At 39.4% G+C, this 19,286-nt stretch overlaps 1 protein-coding gene across 2 annotated transcripts in view; it reads left to right on the top strand.

The window, feature by feature from the left end:
• LOC126190816 (adenylate kinase isoenzyme 1) overlaps positions 1 to 19,286 on the top strand; it is a 137,972-nt gene that overhangs the window by 62,441 nt on the left and 56,245 nt on the right. Inside the window, exons 2-3 of one of the 2 annotated variants that reach the window (XM_049931383.1) lie at positions 6,185 to 6,330; positions 14,484 to 14,559. In XM_049931383.1, coding sequence (XP_049787340.1) covers positions 6,328 to 6,330; positions 14,484 to 14,559 — 79 coding nt within the window. In that variant the 5' untranslated portion in view covers positions 6,185 to 6,327. The remainder of the gene's footprint in view (positions 1 to 6,184; positions 6,331 to 14,483; positions 14,560 to 19,286) is intronic. The other variant, XM_049931382.1, reaches the window with a different exon arrangement.

Below are 19,286 nucleotides of genomic sequence, written 5' to 3' on the forward strand. Positions count from 1 at the left end.
AACTTATCTCCCTTTCAAGTTATTTGTGATGAGGAAGATAGCGGACTGCAAAAAAACAACCAATAATAAAAAGTTCAGGAATACTTCAAAAATAAGGTGACTCGTAAACACTTTAGGAGATCACTAATGGACAAATTCGAATTGAAGCTTACGTAACAATATAAGACCAATGCTCAAGGAAAAGTAAGGAGTGAATATTCGGATTTAAGGTGCTGCGACGACGAGAGATGGAATACAGTATCAGAACGGCGACGGAAGCTGAACTGTACCGCTTTTTCATTCTATCTATTACATTCTCAGTTTTTTTTCATACATATCCTCGTTGCTTCTCGATTTCCAAATCCCATTTCATACTTATAAGCCAAATTTTTTCGAATAATTCTTCTTCCATTCTTCTTGAAATTATTTAATTGGTTGGTTGTTTGTTTGGGAAAGGAGACCAGACAGCGTGGTCATCGGTCTCATCGGATTAGGGAAGGATGGGGAAGGAAGTCGGCCGTGCCCTTTCAGAGGAACCATCCCGGCATTTGCCTGGCGTGATTTAGGGAAATCACGGAAAACCTAAATCAGGATGGCCGGACGCGGGTTTGAACCGTTGTCCTCCCGAATGCGAGTCCAGTGTCTAACCACTGCGCCACCTCGCTCGGTAATTATTTAATTGCTTTGTTGTGTTTATGCAAGGCGTTCTGAGGGACATGAGCGCGTCAACCGTCTGCTGCACTCAGTCTTGTTGAATAAGGTGATATGCAAGCTTCAAAAGAAGAGCAAAACAGTGCAGTGCATTTTCTGACAGGAGTGTGGAAAACAGAAATTCATCGAAGACTGGCACAAGCGAACAGAGAGCACGGCATGTGTGTTGCAATTCTGATGCTCAATCAGACCCCCGCGGCATCGGCTGCTATCGTAAATCGCCGGTCATAAATAATGACGGCATCGAACCAGCTGGGCAATGGCATTGTTAGTGTGGTTTGGCTTTCCAAGGCGGGCATCATCGGCCGACAGCCTTCGTCACCCTGGGCCACATCTTTACACTTGTGCCATTCTTCGATTTTCCACTAAGTGCACTTCTTCCGCTGTCATCAAACGCGCCACACCCTTTTGCTCTTCTTTTGAAGACTCCATTTCACTTATTCACCACGACTTACTGCAGTGGACGGTTGACGAGAGCACGTGCTATTTCTGTCGTCTCGTATGAATGTATCTGTGTCCCTCTACAGTGGCGAGTTTGGGATCTCAGCTCTCTTATATGGACCAAATCTTCTTCCGCGGGAAATGAAATTACGATTATTTCAGCGGTTTTCATTTTGCCGTCTGTTTCTTTTGGAATGCTCCAAATAATCACCCTCTTAACACTGTACCCTAGATGTTTTGCAGCGCTGTAGGTGGTGTAATGGTACCAGACGGGCATATGACTCTCCACTATAACTCCATCTACATCTACATCTACGTAATTGCTCTTCAGTTCACAATTGAGTGCCTGGCGGAGGATTCATCGAACCACCTTTAAGCTATTTCCCTACCATTCCACTCTCGAGCAGCTCGCGGGAAAAATGAACACTTAAATCTTTCCATGGGAGCTCTGACTTCTCTTATTTTACTATGATGATCATTTTTCCCTACATAGGTGGGCGCGAACAGAATATTTTAACACTTTGACGGGAAACATGACGAATGAAATTTCATCAGAAGTCACTACCGCAGCGAAAAACGCCTTTGCTTTTTAATGACTGCCACCCCAATTGGTGTATCATATCCGTGGTACTCTCTACCCTATTTCATGATAATAAAAAACGAGCTGCCCTTCTATGAACTTTTTCGATGTCCTCCGTCAGTTCTGTCTGATGCGGATCCCACATCGCACAACAATACTCCAGAAGAGGGCGAACAAGCGTAGAGTAAGCAGTCTCTTTTGTAGTTGCATTTTCTATGCGTTCTGCCACGAAATCGCAGTCTTTGGTTTGTTTTCGTCACAACATTATCTATATGATGGTTCCAATTTAAGTCATTCGTAATTGTAGTCCCTAGGTATTTAGTTGAATTTACAGCATTTAGATTAGTGTTATTTATCACGTAACCGAAATTTAGCAGATTCTTTTTAGTGCTCATATGGCGAGTTCACACTTTTCATGATTCTGAGTCAATTGCCACTTTTTGCACCATGCAGATATCTTATCTAAATCATTATGAAAGTCGTTTTCACCATTTTATGACTTTACAAGGTGGTAGATGACAGCATCATCTGCAAACATTCCGACAGGACTGCTCACATTGTTTCCTAAATCGTTGGCCGGGCGGGGTAGCCGAGCGGTCAAGGGCGCATTGTCCCCGTGTGTGTGTGGCGTCCTTAGCGTAAGTTAGTTTAAGTTAGATTAAGTAGTGTGTAAGCTTAGGAACCGATGACCCCAGCAGTTTGGTCCTATAAGACCTTACCACAAATTTCCAAATTTTCTAAATCGTTTATGTAGGTCAGTAATAAGAGAGGGTCTATAACACTTCCTCGGGGAACGCCAGATATCACTTGTGTTGTTCTCGATGAGTTTCCGTCAGTTATTACGAACTATGACCTTCCTGACAGGAAATCACGAGTCCAGTCACACAACTGAGAGGATACTCCATAGGCACATAGTTTAATTAGAAGTCGCATTTGAGGAACTGTGTCAATAGCCTTTTGAAAAATCTTAAAATATGGAATCAGTTTGACTTCCCCTGTCGATAGTGCCCATTATTTCGTGAGAATAAAGAGCTACTTGTGTTTCACATAAACTATATTTTCTGAATCAATGTTGTCTATTTCTCAATAAATCGTTTTCTTCGAGGTGATTCATAATGTTCTGACACGCCGTATATGTTTCAAAATCCTATCGACATTAGTGATATCGGTCTGTATTTCAGTGGATTACTCCTATTACCTTTCTTGACTAGGCTGAGATAAGTCATGACAACGATGTGGTACGTATGTGCCAGACGATTGTTTGGAATTAGCGCAGTAAGATAGTTCGATGTTGATGTCCCGACAGAACGGCACAGGAAAGCTTGAATGTGTCCATGACCACACCGTGAGTGACACTGCCCGATTTTTTTACGCATAAACCCAGACTGACCAATGTATCTCCAAGGAATGGTATACCACTCCCACCCACGTAACACGGCCTATGAACAGTGTTAGCAAGAAGATCCTAACCGACTGGGTCTGGAAACGAGTGTCACATTTGTCAATGACTGTCGGTTTCAGACCCGACAGTAGCTGCTGCTCTCTGTGATTGGAAGTCCACCTCATTCCAGCACCGCGAAGGGAACTGCATGCAATGCACAGTTAGACCAAGTGTAACTTTTTCTCCTACATCTTCACCTTGAGTATGCAGTGGACGCTCTCTTCTTCCAAAAGGACCGCTTCCGTGTTCACTGGGCTACGTTTCTCATTTGACGAACACTCACCGAAGGAGGTGGTGCAATGGTTAACGCACTGGGCTCGCGTTCTGGAGTGCGACGGTTCATATCCCCGTCCGACTATTCACATTTAGGTTGCCTGAGATTCCCCTACATCGCTTAAACCAAATGACTAGGTGCAACGGCACGGCTGATTTCCTTCCCTAATCCGAGCTTGTTCTCCGTCTGTAATAACCTCGTTTTTCGACTTCACGTAAGCAATAGTTTTGCTTCCTTTCTTACGAGCCGGCCGGTGTGGCCGTGCGGTTAAAGGCGCTTCAGTCTGGAACCGCGTGACCGCTCCGGTCGCAGGTTCGTGTCCTGCCTCGGGCATGGATGTGTGTGATGTCCTTAGGTTAGTTAGGTTTAAGTAGTTCTAAGTTCTAGGGGACTGATGACCACAGATGTTAAGTCCCATAGTGCTCAGAGCCATTTGAACCATTTTTTTTTTCTTACGAACACTCAAGTACCCTATCGTACCTCGACTGGTCCGACAACTCGTGATAGAAAATTCTGGGACTACTTGGAACAGCGGGTGAAACATAGCAGTCAGCACCTCTGCAGTTCGTTAGGACTACGGTATTTAATCATCTAGGAGTGACTTCAGCAGAGTATTGCATAACTGAAAGAACTTGTGGACTCTCTTTCTTGCCGGATTAAAGTCGTTATAAAAACTAGATGCTACGTTATCCAGTGTTAACGTGATGTTTCCTGGGGGTCAAGTGCAAGTAGTTTAACACCCAGTCCGTAGCGAGTTTGTTAGAAACGGAAGCAAGAGTTCAGCATTGTTGTAAGGCAAAAAGTTGCATTTTTTACTTTAGTATAAGAGATTTAAATTTAATGCTTCTTTGTCGAGAACTGATATGTCGAGACGACGACTGTGTGAAAAACAAATGTTAATTTTTACAATAAAGTAAAAAACAGCAACTAGTCACTTTTATGATGATAATTATAAGTAACCAATAGCGCCGTTATCGGTTTCGAACTGAGAGATTCATCTTCCGATGATTATTCATATTTAAAATTACATTACTCTGATTGTGGCAAAGGTTACTTTGGATGCTGGTGTCCTGCATCGAAAAACAACGTAAGAAAATGACTGTTTCATTGTCAACGGACCTATTAAAGAATTATAGTAGAATAAACAACTTCCTAAAATAAGAAGTGCATTAGGTTTGTGTTACTTACGTCGTAACTGCAGCATCTTTTTATTGAACCGCTGACGAGGCAATATTTAACAATTTCCTGGACTTTGAACACAGAAATAGTTCCATTCATAGGCCGATTTATAATAAAATAGTCATTTTACTTCCATCATTTTTTGCTGTAGGGCGCCATCACCCAGAAGCATTTGCCACAATCAGCGAACATCACGTGTACAGAATAATGTAATTTTCAATGTAAGAAGTCACCTAAAGAAACTGTCGCTTTGAAACTGCATGAAATCCCCGCGCTGTACTATACCCACATAAGAGTCTCAGTTTAGCCGCGATTTTCTAGAAAGTGGTGTAGGTAACATGCAATGTAATTTGTCATGGCTTCCCACCCGAGACTACGGTGGTTCAGCCAACCATTTCGAAGATAATCTTAATGAATCGACGCGTAGGATGACCTCCTACAAGTTTTCTGCAAGTCTCTCGTAGACGTCCCTCGAACGAGTTCTTGTAGCGCAGTGGATTCTTTAGAAGTTGCAAGCAGGCTACCTGTGATTGTAAGGGGACATGCGGATAGTTAATTAACTTGAAATAATAAGACAGCAATAACGCAGTAGTCTGAAACGATTCATCTCAAAAAGTTGATAAATTTCGAGAGCATGGGAAAACCGACTACCACATGAGAACAGGCTTCGAGTACATCGTCGTCGACTAGCTAGATTGGCACGAGGCCGAAATCTCTTGCTCACGTCGTAAAACTTCGTAGCTCTTCGTACATCTTCAGTAATTTAACAATATTCACTTGTCTACTGAATTAACTGAATTACTGCATAGTGACGTTATGGTGTTAAAGCCCTGATGACGCGTAGGCTCCTGCTATTGTTTGCTATGTCAAAAGTGGACTCCAGTAACAAATATTTAGCAAAGAAAATTTTGAGTTTCGCGCCGGAACACTTGTCGTTCCCTTACGTATTGACCACCAAAAAAGATTCATTCTCATTGCTCGCTTACTTTTCCTCGCTGCCATGATTCACTACCGCGCTATGTGGTTCAATCGTCCTTTGTGGAAACCAGCTACTTACTCGCTGCTGTCGTATTCTGCAGCGCTGCTGAAGGCAGCGAATTACTCCTGCAATCTGCCGACTTCTCGTAAACGTAAAATTTATAAGATAAGTAATTTCAGTACAGGAGGAACCTGACAAACGTTAACCGCCCTATTTATACCTTAATAAATAGCATTATAAAATGCCTGGTTGCCATTGTAAGAATTATCCTGTATGTGTCTTTAATTTGTTTACTTGTTAGCCAGACGGTGAATTTCGACGTTGTCAGTTCAGGCCTGAGTACAAGAATAATAGTTGTTATTGAGGTTGCAGCAGCAGACCTAGCGAGTGGAGAAGACGTCGTAGCAACTTCGCGTGACGTGGTAACAGGTAAGCTGCAGTACAACTAAACAGTCATAGGTGTGAGGGACACGAGCGGTCACAGACCGTCAAAGAACGCCGTCCCCGGGTCCGAAAGCAGAGCACAACGGAGGCAGCTGACGCCGGCCAAGGCTGCGGCCGACACCGCTGCAAATATAGCAGGCGCTGTTTTTATTTAAGCCGGGCCCGGAGCGGAGCAGAGATTGCGGACCTGCCGCACCGCAGAACGCAGCACGGCACATCATTCCGCCAAGAGCCGCAGTGAGCAGTCGCTGTCGCACAGCCACCAGCAGAGCGCACGGTAGCCCCAGCAGCCCGCAGCCATGGTGAGTACCGGCCGCCGACGCGACCGCCACGGCTCTGCTGGTGTCGACATCGCACCGCACTGGTATGCAACAGACAACACGCCTACTCTGCCTAAACACTAATACTTTGGAATCCCCACCACCGGTCAAGCTTAACCCTACATCTGCCCTGTGTCGCGACTACCACCCGCCAGTGTAATGCTCACTGTGGATCTGTTCGATACTTTTCCTGCGTTGCCACCTTGCCAGTAGATGCCCTATAACTACTACACAGACGTGTAGAAGTGATTCTTAGATTGATTTTCCTGCAAGTTATTGGTAATTAGTACAGCAAACACCCGCAAACCAAGTCTTTCAAATTTTATAATAACTGTTTCAACAGACCTGATAACATATAATAGCTAGCTGTATGATCTGTTTCGATCTTAGACCATCTTCAGTTCATGCCGTTTATATTACTACATAAGTAATTCTTCTGAATCATTTTTACATATACCATCAACTATACGCTGATGAGATTAGGACGGCTTAAAATATCAACAATTATGTGTTATTTTGACCTCAAAAGTACAAAACCCTTCATACAGCTTATTATTGCATGTGGTCGGTGTCACTAAATTCTGTTCTGAAAACATTTTGAAGTTGAATTTGACATAAAAGTTGTTGATAATTATCGCCATATACCGGTTTAGCTGCATACAGCAAGAATTATTTCACACGTACATGTACAGTCGGTGCCAGATGTACCCCAACACACATCTCTAACTGGGTATGTGTTGAAATTCTTGGCGCAGGAAAATAAAGTTAATATGGTCCAAAATAATACGTTTCTGTACGTTATAGGAAACTGTCATTCAATGTTACGCCCTTCCTGCAAAAATAAGGCATTAACAGAACGGAAGTTGCTGGTTCTTGTATAAAGCTTCACGAAACGTAGTCTAGTGACTGACATTGCATAAAAATTAAATAATTTCACTTGTCTTAATTGTCCTACTTCGGAAACTATTATATTAATTACATAGACTCCTTTTAGCCTTATGTTCCACAAAACTTTTGTTTTAAACTTACGTTTCGGCTAGCAAGTTATTTCATAGTATCTGTAAAATAGCTTTATGCTTACGTCGTGTGAAAATAAAGTTTTTTTTTTTTGGACGTATACAAAGGAAATGATTTATTAATACCATCTTTGCATAATTTATTAAACCTTCTATTACTAAATAAACGCTTTTTTCGCTTAATTTTATAGTCTGTTTTATGCCTAAAGTTAAGTGCTAGGCACAGAAAAATTTTGTTGTGAAGAACACAAATAATACTCGATTGAAATCGAATTCTCACAGCACATCTTTCCAGCGCTGTGAAAAATGCGATTAAATTGTGCGAAAATTCAGGACCAGTGATATTTAAAATGGTTCCAAGATCGCAATTATGTCCACATGTGAGACTGCCTGCCTTTATGTTTATAAAAGTAAAACTACGTTACTTTATAAGCTGTCTTTCTTTCGGCGCTGATTAACTACCTAACCATTTTCGAATTGTGGCCAGCATTATCACTAGTGTTTCTTTATATTTCACTCAAAAATAAAATAGTACAAAATATCCCAACACTTATCATTTGTCCCACATAGAAAAACAATAACTCTCACTCAGTCGTGGGAACCAACCAGAGATATATTGAAGTATTAGCAGATATGCAGCAATCTCAGAGCATTCGCATTTTATCACCAGCAAATTTTTCGATCGCTGTGTTAGACTGAACTTGCCACGACCCCTACGACCTTTGGTGTTTGGTTTCCCACGTAGCGGCGCTGCCGTGCCAGTTGCGGAGGACGGAAATAACGCTGACTCTACGTCTGTTTCTCCTGTCTTCTGTAAACTGTTACCTTATCATCCGATAAGCGTGATGAGTCTGTTATCGAGTAATTCGCGACACACGTACCAGTATAATCAGTAAACAATCGTGACACGTGCTCGTCATGTGTACTGTATTAATGAAACAAAACAGTCAATCAGTCTGGCTTCAAAAGAAAACAAAATGGAGAAAAGAATAAGTTCAATCAATTGCAAATAAATAAGTACTCTTAATTTAATACTAGAAGTCGAACCTTTGACACTAAGAACTAAAGTAACTGGGCATGAAACTGCATTTTTTATGTTTAAAGAAAAACAATATGTTGGTATCTTCTCTGTGATCGAAGATAAAATACGCACAACAACTTTGTAACGCTAATTAAATTGTTAAAATTAATGAGAAATGTAAAGATTCTACTCTTACCTCCCATGCTAGATCCGTGTTATTCAGGATTCAAGTACTTGGACAGTCACTTGTAGGATGCACATTAAACTAAATAAATTGAACATGTTGCATTTCTTCGAAATTTCTCTCAGTTTTATAGTAAGTTCAATGGTGATAAACATGAACTTCATAAACTGTGGCTTAAATGAGACTCGGCGGAAAACTGCAGATATGTCATTATATCATAGGAAGAAATATTTGTCATTTGTTATCTGACTTTCTGTCTGTTCGTGTGTTAAGACCCCTTTTTCTCATGAACAGTTTCATGCTTCAAGGTGAAATTTAAACCAGACACTAAGGTCTATGGTCCCTTGGCGCTGTAAAAAAATTGAAGGTTCTAAGTCAATGCACTCAAAAGATACGTCCATTTATGTCACATATTTTGATACTCGAAAAATTACTCATCAAGACCTATAGGCTACTTCCCGTTAGCCTACAATCATGACATTTGGCAAGAAGCAAAGCTTCACAGTACAATTAAAAGAAATAAAAATCCATAATTGCATCATACGAAAAAATATTTCTCTTTTCATTTATTATCCGACGTCAAACTCGGAAATTTAAACATTCCCGAAGATCTAGGAATCTCTGGGATCGATATCTTACCACTATCAATGTCGATACCAAGCAGAAATAGTCGAGATCCTAGATTTCCGGAATGGATGAACTGTCTATACACACAACTGAGTTTGTACGGAACCCTCAGTGCCCATGTCTTACAAGCACCTGGCCAATTTTTGTATTTTAGTTTGAGTTTTATCACACGTACAGGGGACTTAAAAAGTGCCACATATTCCTCCATAAGGCAGTATTAGTCATAACCAGAAGAAAAGTTCTCATAATTATATGTCAGGAAACTAATAGCTGTTGAGATATGCTTACGTCGAGTACTGTGCAGTATCGGGTGGCGTAGGTCGTCTCACTTTTGCAGTTCTTTGCGCACATCTGAATGGTTGTTATTTTCAGGAAAGCTCAGACCACCATGCCCGATTACAGTTCTGCTAATGGCTATCTTCTACAGACTGTTGATGATTCGCAGTTAACAGCTTGCATTTTATTTGGAAATAAGATAGGAATCACAAGAAAAGTCATACAAAAATACCACAATGCGAGCGTATGGCCAGACTCAAATACTAGAGTAATAATAGAGGTGAGGCATCAAGAATGCTTCAGTATTACTGTATAGGCAGGAATGGTCGGTGACAGACTCACAGAGCCATACATTTTGCTAAACAGATTAACAGGTGCTGTGTATCATCTGTTTTTGCACGATGAATTACCAGCGCTGTTGGAGAAAGTTACCCTTCCAGAAAGACATCTACTGTGGTTTACGCACTATAGGACACCACTCTGTTTTCTGCGGATCGTGCAATAATATCTCACCTAAAGGCGTAGTGGACGATGGATAGACCGAGAAAGTCCAGTAGCCTGGCCTCTCCATTCAACACACTTGCCTCCATCGGATTTCTGGCTATGTGGACATTTAAAGGCATTCGTGTAAGCCCAACCCGTCGGCAGTGTGTAGACGTTGCAGGAACGTGTCACTAATGCATCTGACACAGTCCGAAAGGAGTCAGTTGTATTTGAAATGGTGAGAAGAAGGACTAAAGCATGTCTCAGCATTTGTGATAACCGTCTGCAGCACTGCCTATAGTGTCTACGTAATAGAAAGATGGGAATGAGAGAACAGATAGGCCCATATCGGAAGACGGTCGGTTTCTGATCATACTGTTATCGGAACTTTTGACCAATGCTACCTCCTGTAGGAATATGTGATACTTTTTAAATACTTAGTATGTAAAGAAATCAAAATAAAGTAAATGGATTTTATACTCATACAGGACTCACATACAAGGTAAATATCAAAATAAAATTACAGTGCAGCCGCAAGGAATCTGTCTTTAAAAGTTGTGGACTAGAAAAAAGTCTTTATTAGTCAAGATAGCAAGTTTTTTTATATAACTAGTTTCGGCTAAATTAACGAATTAGCTATTTCAAGGTTCTTTTTTTAGTGTACATCACGAACTGGTGGGGCACATCGTCATGATTTTGTTTAAGGTGAATTGCTTACAAAGTTTTTTATAGTCTCCATTCGCCTGATTTGCACATTTGACTAAGGATTTTTTTGTGAATCTACAGATCGCTTATCTCCAATTTGTCTCTGTCAAATAGCAACAGAATCTGGCTTTCATTGGAGTAAATATATAACAGCTAATTTCCTATGGATAGTCAGTACGTAGCCTAGTCAACGAAAACGTTCACGTTACGCCGAACGACTCTAGGGTAACTGTCACTTTCGTGCAGTTGCAGCTCAAATAATCGTTAAATAATACGACGTGAATTACAAAATTTCTTCTTACATCTGGTCGGCCACTGTATATTTTAGCAAATTGCGTGTACCGTATTTAGAAACAAGGCACTAAGAAGTTCACTGCAATCGACCCTTACAACATTAAACATTTTGTTCTTACTTGTTAGAGAAATTAGGAAGTAACGGGATGTGTCCGGAATTAAGAATCCGTAGGTCACAAATAAAAAATAATGATGATTTGTGTAGCATGTTAATTATATTAAAAAATGTGCCAGTCTTACTCCCGTATAAACATCTTCGTGAGTAAAGTATTTTGTCTCATAGTTCATTAACTCGACCACGTATGTAACTGCTGCTTTGCACATTCTGGCTGCACGAAATGAACTACGCTTCTCACAAGTGCCCCTGTAATGCAGAAGAAATTTTTTGAACTACAGTTGTTGAGCACAGTAGTGATCTATGTGCCACACTTTTTTCTTCCAGCGCCAACGGGCAATTTGCCAGAACACACACACACACACAGACAGACACCAAAAGAATCGATTTATCCGGTCTACCGCTCGTAATCACGTTCCGTTCCTCCATGTTCTGGGAACAGTCCCACGACAATAGGAGCCGTATGTTGCAATATAACCTTGACGTTCAGCAACAGCCTCGGCGAATGTTATCTTTACTTTCGCACATCCGTAACCCTGAACCTTCCAAACTTCGTTTCAAGCTACGCAGGAAGATATCGAAACTTTACTGTCGGTGACATAACATGTTGAGTTTCGATCCCGACACTAACTGAATTCTTATTCTTAGAACAGTTTTTGGCATCTACTTATATGGAGAGCTTTAAATACCATTAACATGAATTAATTCCTATTATGGTCTCATACAATATATGTAAGTACAAAACGAATATTGCTAATGGACAGATTACCGAACTCAGGAATTCAGTTTCCCAAATCTTCTTTTCAGAAAACGTAGTATAACTCGAGCATCAAAAAATATTTAAGAACAAAACAGTATAATAAAGTGAAACAAAAAAATCGCAAACATGAGTCCGAAATAATCCAAAACAAAACACAACAAAAACTAAGGTAAAGAAATGCCCAATACGAGCAAGGTGAATAATAGTTGATAATTTCGATAAAATGTCTTGCAACAGAACTGACAACGTCAAATACATCATTGCGAGTTGATGACATGAGTTATTGAAATAATGAGCAACCAGTTATATAAAAGAAATTTAATATAACTGGTTTCGGGCACCTGGTGCCCTTCTTCAGAAGCCTGTACAGGAAAATACACCACAAATATGTAGAAGTTAGATAAGAATATTAAAATTAAGGATGAAAAGTTTAAATGGTACATACTTTATACCTATAACGTTATATGCGAGTATCAACAATGAGATGCATACAGCAAAATTCCATGGTTCTAAAAAATACAGGAGCAATAATCATCCTCACATTGAGACTAAATTCAAGATATGCATGTCATTAACTGATTATCTCCCGTTCTAGCATGATGTCTACACTTGTTGTTTCACTTCTTTATACCGTTTATGTACAGACACCATGAACCACATGTAAGATCTATGAGTTCATGTTGTATTAATGGATTCAGTGTTGTATTACTTATTGCTACTGCATTTTCTTAGGACCACAGCATTTTTCTGAATGCATCTTATTGTCGACACTCGCAAAAAATGCGTTAGCTGTAAGTATGTATCATTTTACCTTTAATTTTTAAAATTCTTAAACTATTCGTCCTCAAGTTTAATATTCTTATCTGACGTCTATTTATTTGTGGTGTATTTTCCTGTCTTGTCTTCTGAAGATGGGCACTAAGTGCCCAAAACTGATTAATAAATTAAATTTCTTTTATGAAACTGGTTGCTGTTTATTTCGATATATGCAACTAGATGTTCTGAGGATGGATAAAGTACTAAACATAACATGACTTGCACCAATCATTTCGTGTACATAAGAATACAACACATTTCAAAAACTAGAAGAATTATAAAGTATACATACACGAATCTCCTTAGCCCCCAGCTTAGAAGAATGTTTCATTTTCTTACATAACGAATTTTCAATAGTAATTACATAAGATATAAACATTACTTTACAGATTACTAGAACTGATCTAAGATATATATCCTAGTTTATAAAGTAAAATTATACAACACTATTGTAAAATTTTACCATTGATGAACAATCTTTGACATCTTCCACATGCACTTAATGGCTGAAACGGTTCTTGGTATGTTAAATCATGCAATAGAACACTATGGCATTAGTGCAAAGAATAATATCAATATTTTTCTTTGTTTGTTTTATTCTGTATACACACGCTATTGTTCAATTGAGATTAGCGAATCTCAGGGAATTCACACAAATTGAAAATATCTCCGAGGTGAGCATTCAGATGATCAGAATAGATTTTGAGTTGCCAGCATACAGTGTTATCGTGGTCAAGTGATGCAGTGGCGTAGAACAGGCGTCACGTCACTGCACCGTCACATCAGCGTGTATTTACACTTTACGTCACGTCAGTTTGCTTAGACCAGTACCGAACAGCTGTACAAAAAGTCATAGCATTGCAACTGAGTAAGTAACAACAAAGTTTACTAGCGGTCAATGCATACTTCATAATGTATGTTTTTGATCAGTTATGTTTAATAATGTACTGAGAAGTGAAATATCATTTCAAAACATCGACATTTATTTGCTAGGGAAAATAATATTTTACGTTCAAACACATGAAACATGGGTACAAAGGAATAAATGGAGACTCTGTTCATTAAGTTTTTTCCTTGTGTAACTAATAACATCGTAAACACCTATTTTTCTCCTTTATTAAAGCTGACCGTTTCAGTTAAAATATTATGTAATGGAAATTGCTTCGTCAACTTATGTTCTTATTTACATACATTGTGGGGGTGGCTCTGTTCTGTATTGCAAAACGTAAATAATTTTTCGTTTTCAGTTATCTGACCTCGCCTGTGTAAGAACACTCAACGGAAAAAGTATCCAAGTTGTCATGAAACATTGCAATTTGCCACGAAAACAAATGATAATGATAAAACTAAAGATAACGAAAACACAAATGTTCGAAATCCACTACCATAACACGAGCGAGCGAGGCAAAAATACGTTAACTTGCGATGTTAGCAGACGAAGATGCCGTCAAAGCTTTCTTCGCGTGAAACGATGACGTGACGTGATGGCCAATATCAACTGGCCTTAAGCAAACAACGTCAACCCGAGATCATGTAAAAATTTCAGCTTAATGTCGACAACATGCGCAGAACACAATGTTCACTTCAGAGATATTTCTACGCTATGGGAATTTGCGCAGATAAGTATCGTGCTTACTCCAGAGAGAGTGCAAATATTCTAATAAGAAACGTAATATCTCTGGCCCTGCGCCCACTTTTGTAAACAATGTACTGCAGCTGTTGCTGTGCGTCTCAAGTACTGTATTCCATTGCCTTCCATTTCTCATCCTGAGTTTCTCTTTAGTACCAAAGAGGGGATTTCATCATGTCTTGCTAAATCTGATCTTCCCTTATTGCAGGCAGACACAATCGAGAGGAAGGAGTATGATCTGACACCGTTGAAGAATGGAAAGCTTCCCATTATATGGGTCCTTGGTAAGTGTTCTTATTACACTTTTTAAACATTGCAGCAGACATTTTTATTTTGTAACTCTTGTATAAAGTATTCCCTATTCAACAGATTCAATGAACACTGTCAACACACTAAACTACAACAACTTCCACTTACGTAATTTTAGAGTCATGATGTCGCTATTTCGTGGCTGCTAGATATGAGACCTAAATTGTTGTCATTGGTTTTGTGTCAGCACTAAAATTTTGAGACAGCCTCGACCGCTACCAACATTTTTTTCGTGTTCTGAATGTTTTCTTTGACTGAATTACTCTATGGAAGATAAGATAAAAATTTGTTTTCTAAAAAGAAACAATTTGTGTGTGTACTTCAGTACCGAGTGTAATGTGTCTTTTTAACGGTGATACTAGCCTACTGGCTATATACATAAATTCTATCAGTATGATATTTGTTTTTGCACTACTTTCACACAATTTGGTAAAACAGGCAAATAGATCTCCACTTTTGCCTCCAGTGTTAGAACACAATACGCGTTAAATTAAGGAGACACAGACGAGGTTGCACGGTTCTTAAATGGATGAACACTGTCTGATGTCTTACATTGTTGTTGAAATAGGCGAATCTCTCAAAGAAAAAACGGTCTGCTGATGGAATAAGCAGTTTCACTGGTAAGCCTTGTTAAACTGCACACTTTCTTTAGATACTAGAGCTGATATCTAGAAATAAACAATTCTGCTAGGATAATTCTGTGTTTGGACAAACGTTTTCGTAATATCTACATAAAAACCTTGAGATTAAATGATTTACAACCCATCATCAAAGTCTACTTTCGGTATTTCTCTGGAACACAGGTACGTAACATTGCTGTTACGCTAATAGCAGATTTGATCGAAACTATGTGAGAAAGAGGTGATAGAACTAACTACGTGAAAAAAATGCTACTCGAAAATGAATGCTGTGTCTGTTATTTCCTACGCCCCTTTCAGTTGCTCTTTTCGTAATTAGTACTGAACCAGAAAATGTAAGTACTGGCTGCTTTAAAACGAGAAAAAAGATGAAACTACTTTCAAGAGCCTTACGAGGGCCTGAGACAAAGGTTTGTGCTGTTATTGTGAAACTGATTCTGTTGACAACTTTTCTGTTGAACGCTCCACGTTTTCGTTTTACTCCCATTCCGTACCTATTTTAATAGTACTAGACCTATTTTAATGGTAGTCTCAGGATCTGTTCTCCGATTATTTCACTCAATATGTTTGACGAAAAGTATGTCATCTATTGAGGCTACTATTAAACTAGGTCTACTGAATGGGGGTAAAATGAAAATGTGGAGTGCTCACCAGAAATGTCGTCGACATATACAGTCTAACAATAGCAGCACAAACCTTTGTCTCATATCCTCGTAAGGTTCCTGAAAGCAGTTTCATCTTTTATACTCGTATTAAAGAAGCCAGTAGGTGGCTGCAGCGGTTGAATCTATCTGTCTGTCGCACCTGCTCATCCCAACCCAAGTCGAGTATTTACGTCGGTGTGGCTCTGAGTCCACGTGCACGATTTTAGCGCGTGGGGTCAGGGATCGAGTTTTGCGTCTGGCAGGATATACTTCTTTGTTGCGTCAGACGATTATGTGTTTACATTGAGGGAAGGTTTATTATTTTATTTACTAGTCTCGCAATCTCCGCTGGTTTATTTCAAAATACAGTAAAACAAACCTCCCATATTGTCACAAGTAAATAAGCATAAGCTTCCGAATTGCGTTGTTATTACATGTCTGTAAATAAAAAAAAGAGGAGATAAAAGGAAAGAAATTCAAAGTAAGAACTGTTTTTACCTTGTTACAACGAGTACAATAATTCTGTAAGTTCGGCCGGCCGAAGTGGCCGAGTGGTTCTAGGCGCTTCAACTGGAACCGCGCGACCGCTACGGTTGCAGGTTCGAACCCTGCCTGGGGCATGGATGTGTGTGATGTCCATAGTTTAGTTAGGTTTAAGTATTTCTAAGTTCTAGGGGACTGATGACCTTAGAAGTTAAGTCCCATAGTGCTCAGAGCCATTTTTAGAGCCAATTCTGTAAGTTCAACGTTTACAACAGATCATAATTACCAAAGGTGTTCGAAATTTACATCGTTTGCTCGAATGCAAGTATTGCATTGCTCAGTCATCCCTTCACGCCCAAGCCCAACCGCTTCAAGTGTGCCGAGGTACGCGATCTTGTGACGTCACATCTTCAACACTTCTCATCGTTTTTGGGGTATTTCCTGATATTTTGTGTTAAATTAGTTGTCTCAGTGTCATCTACGTCACTACAGGGTTTTTTAAACGACAGAGTTTTTCAAAATCTTTGGATCAAACTTGTAGGGCTGATAGATGACGTCATGTTGATCAACTTTTATTAGAGACAAAATGTTTGCTGACGCTTCCTAATGACATGGTGTTGCACTCTGTTGCGTTCGTATGTTGTGTATGTTGCTTTTAATCCAATCCTCTGCTCCACGTGGAAAGGGTAGACGGAGCTTCGAAAATACCTTTCTTCGCTTAGACACACTCATTCTTAATGTTTTCTTGTTGAAATTCACTGTCTCAATGTACTGAGGTAGATAGTATGTAGCAGACCATCCTAGTTCGATGAAATCTCATCGTCCCAGTGCTGGCGTATTCAATAACAAGACGCCTGGTGTCACTAGGAACTGTCAGCGAACATCTTCCTTCTAACGAAAATTGTTCCCCTTGAAGTGATGTATCACCCCTCGACGTTTCACGCAAAGTTTTTGGAATACCTTGTATATAAAGACTAAAAATATTTGATGACTACATGTAGCCCATTTACAGTTTTTCAGCAACAGTAACAATACCTGCTCCGGAATTCCTCTCTATTACAGGAATTTCTAGGGAGAAACATCTTTAATCTTTATTTAAAAACACTTCCGTTATCTGTCATCTAATTTATCTAAATGGATGAATTGTCAAAGAATTTTGTAGCTGTAACTTCACCCCTTTCTCCCTTTCTATGCCAAAGCTAGATTTATTAAAGAGTAATACAGACAATATTTCCTTCTGGCGTTGTGTTTGTTAATATTTCTGTTACTCTTAAATTCAGTTGGGTCGGTGATAACAAATATGATAAGTGAATAAATGACAGTGAGGCTGTGGTTAGTTTTCCCAACTGCTTAAAGAGACGCCTGCATGATGTACCTGTGTGAACCCCACACAAAATTCTAATTACTTTTTTTAGTGACGTTAATGCTTTTTGCCGAAATGAAATGTTACCCCACAATATTATGGTATAAGACTTTAGAGAATGAACATATGCAAAATACATTAACTTGCTGACTTCTATACCTGCAAACTTGGCAATTATTCCTATGAAAAAGTACCCGAACTAAAATGTTTTAGCAGCTGTATTGTATGGTTCTTCAAAATGGCTCTGAGTTCTATGGGACTTAACTTCTCAGGTCATCAGTCCCCTAGAACTTAGAACTACGTAAACCTAACTAACCTAAGGACATCACACATATCCATGCCCAAGGCAGGATTCGAACCTGCGACCGTAGCGGTCATGCGGTTCCAGACTGAAGCTCCTAGAAACGCAGGGCCACACCGGCCGGCCTATGGTTCTTCCAGTTCAGGTTTTCATCAACATGCACACCTAAGAACTTGGAACTTTCTACCCTGTTAATTGCTAGTTGGTGTACTAGGTTGACAGGAGGTGATATAATTCTGATACTACAAAACTAGATGAGCAGTGGTGCTTTTACAAAGTTTAGAGCTAGCCCATTTGTGCAAAACCAGTCGATGACTTTCACAAATGTATCATTTCCTACTTTCTCTGTTAATACTTTTTCGTTCAGCTTGACGACAGTGCTTGTATCATCAGCAAACAGGACTAATTCTGACTCCTAATATCAAATAAAAGTGGCAGAGGATGTAATTTCTCTCCATGCAGATGCGACTTCACGCACCGTATTACCAGAACAGCTTAGGGTAATGTTCGTCATTCTGTTTCTTAAATGAAAACAAAAACTGTCGTGCCGAACTACGTTTGCTATAAAAAATTAACTTCTCTAACAGAATATTTTGATTGATGCAATCAAACGCCTTCGGTGAGGCACAGAAGATTCCCACTGGAGAAATTTTATTATTTATAGAGTTTATAACGTGCACAGAAAATGCATCAACAGCTGACTCCGTAGAGTGGCTCTTTTGAAATCCAAACTTTGATTGGAGAAGTATCCCATAAATACTCAGGAGAACATTACATTCTCAAAATTTGTAGAATCTGACCTAAGAATGGCACTGAGCAGCAGTACGGTCTCTCTCTTCTCAGAGAGGTCTAACAATGGCAAATTTCAACCTATATGAGTATATACCTTGGATGAATGATGCATTACATAAGTGTCTATGAACAATACATATTATAGGACCACAGCCTTTTAGTGTCTTATTGCAGAAATTACTGCACAAACAGCTCTGTCTGTGGCCATGCAACAAGAGATAGGCTCAACTTACATTTACGAGGAAAAAATAAACATTAAAGTCAAAACAGAATATTCTACGAAGGAATAAAACTGTACAATAAATTACCAAAAGAGATTAAGGAAATTGCAAAAACTTATTTAAAAGGGCAGCTAAAAAGTACCTGTTATGCAATACATTTTATACATTGACGGATTACTTACCTAAAACAGAGAGGGGGTTTGATAAAAAAATGTTATGTAAATAAATAATAATAATAATGATTATAAAATACCCAACAT

Source organism: Schistocerca cancellata, chromosome 6 (assembly GCF_023864275.1).
Source record: "Schistocerca cancellata isolate TAMUIC-IGC-003103 chromosome 6, iqSchCanc2.1, whole genome shotgun sequence".
Taxonomy (NCBI): domain Eukaryota; kingdom Metazoa; phylum Arthropoda; class Insecta; order Orthoptera; family Acrididae; genus Schistocerca; species Schistocerca cancellata.